Genomic DNA, 10,415 nt, shown 5'->3' on the forward strand with positions numbered 1-10,415 from the left:
TTTTTAGAAATCCGACCTTTTGGAGAAAAGTCGGACGATGTCGGACTTTTGTTGGATAAATCGATAAATGGTAGAGAAACCGTCACCATAGTGTGATGTATATTCGGTAACTGGTCATACTGCAACTGTGTTAACGGACTTGAAGGTTTTCGTTGTTGGTTCTCCAGCATGTTCCTTCAAGTCATAATAACAGTGTTCGTTTGCCTTTTGGGTCATGATTACTTTTGTGAGGGAGTTCCGTGTTGGTAACTCCTCTCCTTCAAGGAGGACTTCACTTCTCCCGGGGAGCATATATCATCCCCTTCTTTCGGAACGATCTCAGTATGCGTTTTATAAAGAGTGCAGATTGTTGGTCTTGCAAAGATCTTACCCTCATCCATTTTACACCTGTTTGCGTCTGACTGATGATGGATTGTTAAAGGAAACCTATCACGAAACGCTTATAAAAATGGCGGCAATAAGCGTCCATTGATAAACCTAAGCTGTTTTGAGTGTGGGACGTCGGACTTGTGAGACGTCGGGCTCGTAGAATTTCAGACTTGTTGGACGACATACTTGTTGGGAGGAATCAACTTGTTGACATTGTGACCCACGCACCGGTCCCCGACCAGCTAAAACCTGCTGAAGTTATAAGAGAGATGACAACGCTAAGAGCCTCAAGTGACCACTAATTTTCCCAAAAGGACATTAATGTCATAATAGATGAACTGCGTATCTATTAGATTTATTCAATGTGGCATTTGACATCGCCTTCGGTCATGTCCGTAACTAAGTATTTTATAGTCCTGTAGATTCATCTAACAATATACAGTCAGTTAGTATACCTTGCACGTTTTCCACTAGAAATTATTGTTTGTCTGCATGTTGTTATTGTACTGCATGTGTACGAACAAATATGAAATAAATAGAAATGAATAATGATTTTTAGGAAGCATCTGGTGATTATTGTTGCATGGTGACGACAGCCGTCAGTTGGGAGTAGTTCAAATATAGTTTGATAGAAATTGTTTTCGTAATTTCCTGTTACTATTAGCTACCTTGGTTACCTCCAGCTCTTTAATCGGACCTTTCACGTTGCCGGAGTTGGCATGGTGTGGCCAAAATACATTTCAACGTAATGAGTTGACTTCACGTGCTGAAGTGAACGCTGATTTTAAGGTGATTGCTGTGTATTGTTAGTTGTGGCTGATTTCGAAAACCAATTGCGTTTGAGTGAGTTCGGAAGGCCAGTGTTATACCGTTTGATTTGCCATATTTGCCATTATTCACGGGATGATCTACGTGTCTTTTTTGAAAGTACAACCTATAAAGGTTGTTCCGCACTTGGAATTTCACAATAAATCTACAAACTGAAGCTAACATTCGTCTATATAATATAATCGAAAGCTTTTATCGAACTACCTGGCTTTGGCCTTCATCTGTGGCATATGACTAAATATGATCGATTAAATGAATCCTTTCAATTGGACGAGAACGAAACAAACAGTTTAATGATCTGAATATAATTATCAATTGACATGATTCCTTTTCGTCGATAAGATATTACTGGATGTATGTCCTGGCTGATAATTCTTCCATGGAGACCTTACATTCGTGGGAGCTCATTTTTTGGATGATGTCTGTATAAATAATGTCTTTGAGTGGTGACTTAAAGGGTATCTACGATAAGATATTCATTACTTGGATTTTTCTGCAGAGAATGTTTTGCAAGGATTTGAGCTATGGAAAGTCGTCAATGTCGATTTCAGACTACTAATACACATATAAATAGTAGTCTTGATCATTTTGATAAAAATTTCAGGCGCGATTGGTATTGTTCGTAAATTGCAATGGACTAAGATGTCAAGTGTTGGATTCATCTGTATTTTCATTTAATTGGCACTTAAAAGCGTGAAACGATTTAATGCACTTAACAATGGTGCGGGAGTCATATTGAGAGGGGGTCAGATTCATCGGATGACTGTTTGACCGATCATTCTGCGTTAAATATCTCTTACAAGGGTGTCTTGCAGGTTCGGGATATTCCTGTACATTTTGCCTCACCTGGTTGGTCTCTTCCGGTCTAAGAGGCAGCTAATGGAAGCTAGTCCTCTCTTTGGGAGATTAAATTATTCCGTGAAAGTATTGCTAAAACTAAAACCAGAAATTCAATTGTGATAATGTCCTCACATCAGTCTTTCAACAACACTTGTCACAAGCGCATGACATTTCGACATCAACGCTTGAGGCGCTCATGGTCTTCTTCAGAGATACTACCCCGCAATTCACACCGGGATTGAAACGCCTCATTAATTATTAATCTCAAATTATTTTTATCAAAACTCTGACATCAAATCCATTAGTCAAATTCTTATTTATGTATTTCAAACAGAGTTTTACAAAACCCTGCACTTTATTGCATAAAATCGCGAAATTTGTGCAAACGTTTTAGAACTGCCCAATGTAACAGACGCATTGATTGGCTACGTTTTGACCAATTAGAGGGCGCGTATCTCGACGATCGTGACCAAAGGTATCACTAGCCAGTGCGGAGGCCAGGCCTACCTGCCTCCAAAAATGACGCGACGTCATTTCATGCATACCATAGTTCCAGCGGCTGTAGACTTGGCAATACCTTACTCTCACACAAACCTATACATTTCTGAACAGCTTGTCACTTCTAGAATACATCAGGCCTAGTTTCAACGTCGTCTAGACATACAGTCATGCATAGACTGATGCAACACAATGCATGAGATACCCTGTATGTTAACGCTAATTTGACAAATATCACCTTTATGCCTTATAACTTCAAGATTATCATGGATGGTGAACAAAAAGGCTCATACACATCTACTCATCACCTTTAGGAAGCCAACTGTCAACAATCTTTTATATAAACATAGGGTGTCGTTGCGGCTTTTGTTTGAGTTTTTTGCCCCTCGAAATTTTACCTTGAGAACATGTTCAATGTCATAGGAACCAGTCTCTGTCAACTCCCTGTTGAGCTATAAATAGCATGCAGGGCCTGCTCACCGCGTAAGTGCACAGAAGAAGCTGGTATTTTCCTCAAATAATCGTCAGAGCCACCCCTTCACAAAATACCTTACATTTGAACAAGTACCAATAGAGATAGAGCAGGCCCATCTGTATCCATGGTAATCGCCCGAGATTTAAGAACTAGTCTTTTGGGAGGGTACAATCCCGACCTGATCACCACTGGCTAGTGAGACCTAATAGAATCACTACTACATGTATAATGGACGTAGAGCTGAAATAGTTTGTCACACATCTCCTCCGTCAGTTCAGATCGGATGGCGACGAAACCTTTCCTGAAAGTCGTGGTTGATATGGAGATGGTCCTCGCCGGGTTAAATGGGTAAACTTTGCAGCGATTTCGGAGAAATAGCATTTTTTGTTCTTTTTATATATGGGCATACTCATGAACATATGGGGCCTTTTCAGCAGGTATGATTTGCATATGGGGCCATCTATTAAATCAAAAGTGTGGGATTATACAAAAAATAAGCCGGGAAAGTATTGGGGCCACTATGTTTAAAGCATTCATCCATTTCCGCAATTTTCCCCCTTTATTTTGGTCGTACTCTTTCACCTTACGTTTTTAATCGCTCTTAATTTTTCTAAGTACCGTATGGGATTTCATCAGGTGATATACGTCACATAATAACAAAACCGCCCCACCCGACCCAAGCACGGGCGCAAAGTAGCGCACAGCTCCCTATATGAATACCCGCGGCAAATATAGAATATACATGTAATATAAAATCCCGATTAACATATCTTTACTGCAATAAAAACAGGCTAACCACTGCAGATTAACAAGTAAGTGAGTGTTCCGGAACGAGTGGAGTCCGTGCGGAGGGTGTCGAAAAAACCATAGGCGAACTACTTCCTCCGTCTGCCACCCACTATGCTCGCGGCATTTGTTGTACTAAGTTCGTAACACGCCATTGCCTCTTCACCATTCGCGAAATAGTTCGTCAAAATAAGTCGAGACCACTTTGAAGAGTGTGGAGTTTGATTTTTCCGGTCGTTTTGGCCAAAAACGCGTATATGAGTGTAAGTAATTTGGAGGAAAATCATCCCCCAAATCATCATGTTCGATTTGTAAACACTTGGGTCGGCGCGGAGTGCTCCACATCACACAACGACCTATTTTACGCATATCAAAATCAAGACAACATCATAACCCCCAGACATATCATTTCATTTCACCTAAATTGCCCCGACCCCACAGTAAGCCAACACCCTAAAACAACCAGCGCCACGGGTATTATGCTAGTAGTAAAATGGGAAATTTTTGCAGTCGTTTTTTCGCGTTTAATTCCGTAAGTTCTCTGTTTTTAAGCTATATTTTTTGTACCGCCAAGCTTCGTTACCTTAAACTCAGTTACACGTGCTTTGAATTCAACCCGATGAAAAGGCGATGAAATCTACCTTGCTGTGCAAATGTTCATGGTGTTCGAATGCCCATGCTTAACCTTTTGTAGAGGAATATAGAATAAACTGTACATTTGTTTCTTTTCTAGCGTGTTGTGGATGACCGAGGACAAGATCAGCTCTCCATCAATGGTATGTAGCCTACTCCTTGCAAGTTGGGGTTTCCTCAGTTTATCAAAGGGTCGCCTGATCTTTAGCCCGCGCCTTCCCCAAGCTATCTTTTTCTGGGGCCTCTTGGTCTCACCCGTTTGGTTTTGCTATGCGGCTTTGGAGACAGTTCGCGTTACATGGTTAGTCACCTTCCTGAGTTGTTGGCATTCTATGCAAAAGTCTGACCTTGGTAGAATATGAACGATTTAATCGTGCCTGCCTTGCTGTCTATTTCCGGGATGCATAGTTACCATCTCCAACTAACATAAATCTTCCAAATACAGATGTACCTCCAGACCCTTTCGAGCCCAGCCCTACTCAATGGCTTCCCTCCCCTTTCGCTGTGTTAACTTGCCTCAGATCTAGCTTTTCTAATGAGCAGTGCATTTCAAAATAAAAAAGTGACAACCAGAAAGAGTAGTAGGTAAAACATACTCTAGGCTTTGCACATTAAAGATTAATGGGATATTGGTGATGTATTACTGTACATTGTGACCACTGTAAATGACATCTTTATAGGATCAAACCGTTTAGGGGTTGGTGTTACCTGTAGTCATTCGAAAGTCCTAGCTCTACACAAAATTTACTTGAGGCCACTCTTCTGTATCTAGTTGCAAAGGTATAACTGCACCCTGATGGTCGGAGAAAATGGAAAATATTACATATTGCAACTACGCCTTAGACTGACTGTTTGCTGCTGGTCACAAAAATGAGTTTTTCTCATTACCTGCAATAGTTATAGCAGTTTCCGAGGTTTAAGTTATTGTCGTTTGCCTCCACTCAGACTCCCAGACCACAGCATATATATTCATTATGAAAGTTGTGTTCGTTGTGTATCATGGATACCTTGATTAATCTGAAAAGAAGTGGACAGACCTCTATGTTACAACACGCCTCAAAACATCACACCAAACTTAATATGATGGGTGGGTTAATACTGCTGTTTCATATGATATCTGACCAAAACAAGAGCCAATAAAATATACAGGAAAGGGGAGAATGTGGTATTAGCCTCTCATGTTTTGAATTGGTTGTTAAAGTGGCTCTTTGTTCATCGGAGGTCACAGCAATGGGAAGCTCAAATCCTTGTGGCTACTCTTTATAACCTTTTTAGAATTTTGCATTTTTCTGAAACACTGTCCCAATACACACAGATGCTCCAACAAGTGAGAGAAATATGGCTTTAACTTCATTTTCTCTGTAATTGTCAGAATATATTTCCTGTTACAGGACATGTTTCGTCAAGGCCACCTCCAAAAGATAGGACCCAGGAAATACATCACAATGGAGGTAAGATTTCAAGACTATAGTTAAATTTCCATTTATTCAAACTAATGGATCATTGTTTTCTCCCAAGAATTTCCCCAGTGCACGGACAAAAAAATATTATTTTGGCAATACACACCAATCCTTCTCATGTACTGATGAGGCTCATGCACATGTTCCGCATGATTTTCTAACTAGTAGCCATGGCTCAACTTTGAAGCTAACATAAATTCATGTTAGCCTTATGTTAGCCTCATGGCTCAACTGTTTACTGGTGGCCACATGAATTGCAACCACCACTACTTTGAACTACCATGAAGCTAATATTAGATATTTATGTCAGCTTCATGGGGCTACTTACTATATCTACTGAGTTGCGAAGTTGTGACTGTTCCATTAGGCGGTTCAAAAATGGGTACCACATGGACTGGGCTTCTCTCAGCTACTTGCCAAGGTGGTGCTGTTCAAGAGTAGCCACAGATAGGAAACGACAGAAGACTACTCATCGTAGTTGTCAAAGTCTACAGTTGGCTAGAGTGGCTACAAAAAGGACACGAATAAAGACTACTCATAGTAAGTTGTCAACGTGTACAGTTGGCTAGAGTGGCCACAGAAAGGAATTGACATAAGGCTATCCACAGTAAGTTGACAAGGTGTACAGTATTGACTAGAGTGGCTACAAAAAGGACACGAATAAAGACTACTCACAGCAAGTTGTCAAAGTGTACATTTGGCTAGAGTGGCCACAGAAAGGGAATGACGTAAGGCTACTCACAGTAAGTTGTCAAGATGTCAAAGTAAATGCCTTAAATGCTCCCGTAGACGCACGCGTCACTAGTGGAGGGCTTTTTCCAACTTCCTAGCGGTTTTTCTAACTTTTCCCTGATTTAATTACCCGACAAAAGTCCGACATTGTCCAACTTTTCCTTCAAAGTTCGGATTTCAAGAAAACCAGAAAAATACAAGGGCTTCCCAAAATAGGGCAATAAAGATCAAAGGCCTATGGTGAATGGAGTAAATTAGATGTGAACCAAACAATCAGTTCATTGGAGCCCTTTTACGATTTTTAGGATAGGACAGGAGCCGTTTTTTTTTCTAATGGATATTTTCAAAAAAATATAAGCTATAATAATGAAACTTGGCACATTGGAAGATGTGCACAAACATAGGAGCAACCTGAAGGTAAAAAAAATGTCAGCAATTTCGGAATTTCTTCTGGTAGCAGTTACGGCTGTTACCATTGGAAAGACTTATGAAAAATGCCTGATCAAGACCATTCGACCTATTGGCATGGCCTTAGATTTGCTATCTACTTGCTAAAAGTAAACATTGATAATGGGTGGAAATATCTTTAACTGTAATTCTATTGCTTTTTCACAATATGTCTACATGAATTTCGTAATGGGAAGTAGAAAAGGGCGACATATACCAACTGACGAGAGTTTCATTATTATTTGTTGTGAAAGTGTTTTTGAAAAAAAGTATTCAACTTTAGTTACCAAAACAGTTGGTTACATCCTGTTCAGTTGCAAAGATCTAACTGAGAGTTGACTTGTGGCCACAGAAACGCGAAACGTGAACCACAACTACTGTAACTATTTGTAGAATTCCGATCCCTGCGCAACCGTCAAGGAAGATTTTTCAGTGCAATTTCTTTCTTCTTACATACAATGAGACATTATGCAATGTGACTGTGTGCAATGCTCCTCAATATGAACTAAACGGCGGTTCACTGTCAGTGTTGACCACATACTACGTAATAAAGGTTGGCCTACTTCTACTTCCAATCATCTAGCACTGATCAGGGACGATGTAAGTCAAGGTACTTAACACACTGTATCAAAATAGTTTTTTACCTTCAGGTCCATATTACGATATCACATACGACCGAAAAAATGATATCTGCCTATTGCGACAGGCACAATAGCCCTTGGTAAGTAAAATAATGTTATTTTGGTGTTACTAACGCCAAACCTTTCTACAACATTTCTATCAGCACACAGTCACGTTATTGAAGAAATACCAGTTCCCTACGAATTGCACGCCTGTGTGCAATTTCATGTTGCCAAGCCAACATCAACAAACTCATCTCCGATGAGCGCCGTGCTAAAAATGAACTGAAAGAACCAGTCCACTGAGAGTTAAGACTGCCCCAGAGGTGTCTCAAATCTAAGATTCGATTTGAGTGGGCAACCTGACTTAAGCATATTTATGAATATGACTTATTTTAAGTAAATACCCCACCTAAACTTAAGATGCATTTTAGGTGCCCCACTTTGACTTAAGTAGCTTTATGGTATAAGAAAAAAAAAGTAATATCAGTGTCTTGTAATATTTCAGCCGCCTCGGTGTTGCTGTATGGACTACATACGAACACGGGATCGGAGAAGAAGCTATGACTCATGGGTAGTGCTGCTTTCAAATGACTTGGACGCAAGGGCCCAACGCGCCGCGTAGCGGCAAAAAAGCGAAGCTGGCAAAACATTTATAACGGGTCACCGTCACTTATTATTGGACTTATAGCGCATTTCCGGGTTTGCAACTATTTTACTTTATAGTGTCACCAGGAAAGAAAAGCATGCGACCTAACGCCGATCTATTTGTATAAAGTGATAATTGGAAGGTATATAGTAGGAAATATCAATAAAATAATCATTCCATGTCGTCTTTTGAGGGCATTTTTGATTGTAAAAAATATATGTGTACGTCACCGGAGTCTCTCCAATGATAATTTTATCACAGTAGTCTCGCGCAAGTAGAAGTTCTTTACCTATTAGTTCTTCACTTATTAGTCTCAATGTCTGGCGCAAAGCCAGACGTTTTCCATTACGATTTCACGACGATGTTTGACAAGAAGGAGCAGTGCGCGAGATATGCTAATGAGCAGACTTCCCTCGCTTGAGTTTCTGAAGAATGTTCCATATCGCGCTAAGCTGACAGGCGTGCATTGGACTGGTACAGGTTGGAACTGAACATTGAATATGCTGGTGGTGACGCTTTCTGATGAGAAGTTGGTCGTGACTGATGCAGTATCCTCGGACTTGTCCACAGCATCGTTCAATCATTGCTCTCTGAGCTGCCTTGATTCTGTACTTACCCAAATACTGAGACCAAATGCCTGTTGACTGTGCTTTAAGAGAGACTGGCGCCATGCCTAGTCTCTCTTAAAGCACAACCCACTCCGACTCACCAACCCCCTCCGACTCAGAAACCACAAACGCCCAACCCTTCCTGCTACCGTAATACTTCTGGATTCTGCCACATGACAAAAACAATGTGCATGTTGTCACTGCATAAAGTTCCATTTATTTGTACATGATTGAGAGCCCTCAGAAAGCTAGCAACAGATAAGTGGGCAACGTGGTTACTTTCAGGTGTAATTCTACCATACGGCGTGTTGCATAACTGAAAGTGTCTGCTTTGTTTATGGGATGCATTCGTTACTGTGGTACGCCAACTATGATTATCAGTGTATAAGCATGTATTAAGTGCATTTTGCTTGAAATTCTTATATGTATAATCAAAGGGAATCTACGTTTGGCATTTAAAATTTCACATAGTTGCTTGTGATGAGATCAAAATATCACATAGACATTGCGAAAAAGATATTAAATAACACTTTGTGAATTTCATATCTTTAATAAAAAATCTACCTAATTGAACTTGAGCTAGTATTGTGTTAAAGGGAACCGCCATTCGTAATTAATGGTTGTCCAGGAAAAAAGTAATGCAGCTACGCACCTGGTGAAACCCGATAATTATATATGGTGTTTGTTTATATGTATATAGAATGGCATTGTTTAAAACTTATATTCAGTATTTACCCAATTTGAAATTTTTGAATTCATTCACAAAAATTTCAAATATATTTTACCGACGACGTTGACCTTTAAGATTGATGGGACCAAAGATGAAAAATATCACGAAAAAAAGGCTCAAAATAGCTCAATACATGTACATTCATGAAAATCACTGCACAACTGTATTTTGTTTTTATATATTTTATATATGTTTTTATATAATTTTTCCTGTGCAAATCCTATTCTTTTTTTCTTCTAGTTTTTTGGTACTGAGTGCAGAACAGCTACTACATTGATTGGTCCTATGCAAATACCATAATGTTCTTGTTCTACCAAGCTTCATCAATCAGATTATTTAGATACTTAAAGTCATGCAAGAGCCAATCATTGGAATATAAGATTGTTTTGATATTTATCTTAATACTATTATGACATGTATGGATTAAAAAAAGACTGTTTAACTAGATATTGGTTAGAATGGGTTTGGAGGGGATTTGGGGGGGGGGGGGTTTCCCCTCCATTGTACTGGGTAAAAACGTTACACTATCGTAGGGGGTTCGGGGGTGCTCCCCCGAACTAAAGGGGGGCTCACCAAGTCCTTGACTTTACATATTAAAACGCTTTTTGTACTGTGAGACCCTTTTTTCCAAAATTGTGTCAACATGTGTTGACTTTTTTACATGCATTTATGTGCAGCATGTACTATGACTTCGATATGATGTATTCACCTTCTATGAATGTTCAACTTACCCGTGTTAC

General features: G+C 39.8%; 1 protein-coding gene across 5 annotated transcripts; it reads left to right on the plus strand.

Moving 5' to 3' along the window:
* The first annotated feature begins 1,026 nt into the window (after nt 1–1,026).
* LOC135496796 (uncharacterized) lies at nt 1,027–8,566 on the plus strand. Of its 5 annotated transcripts, none has more exons than XM_064763265.1 (5): nt 1,027–1,158; nt 4,530–4,572; nt 5,821–5,880; nt 7,719–7,789; nt 8,197–8,566. In XM_064763265.1, the coding sequence occupies exons 2-5, from the start codon at nt 4,540–4,542 to the stop codon at nt 8,264–8,266; spliced, it is 234 nt and encodes a 77-aa protein (XP_064619335.1). In that variant the 5' UTR covers nt 1,027–1,158; nt 4,530–4,539; the 3' UTR covers nt 8,267–8,566. The 5 variants fall into 5 exon arrangements, with proteins under 5 accessions (XP_064619335.1, XP_064620143.1, XP_064618465.1 ...); XM_064764073.1 differs by having other exon boundaries at nt 1,158–1,212; XM_064762395.1 differs by lacking the exon at nt 1,027–1,158 and adding an exon at nt 1,223–1,655.
* Nucleotides 8,567–10,415: the final 1,849 nt, after the last annotated feature.

Source organism: Lineus longissimus, chromosome 1 (genome assembly GCF_910592395.1).
Source record: "Lineus longissimus chromosome 1, tnLinLong1.2, whole genome shotgun sequence".
Lineage (NCBI taxonomy): Eukaryota > Metazoa > Nemertea > Pilidiophora > Heteronemertea > Lineidae > Lineus > Lineus longissimus.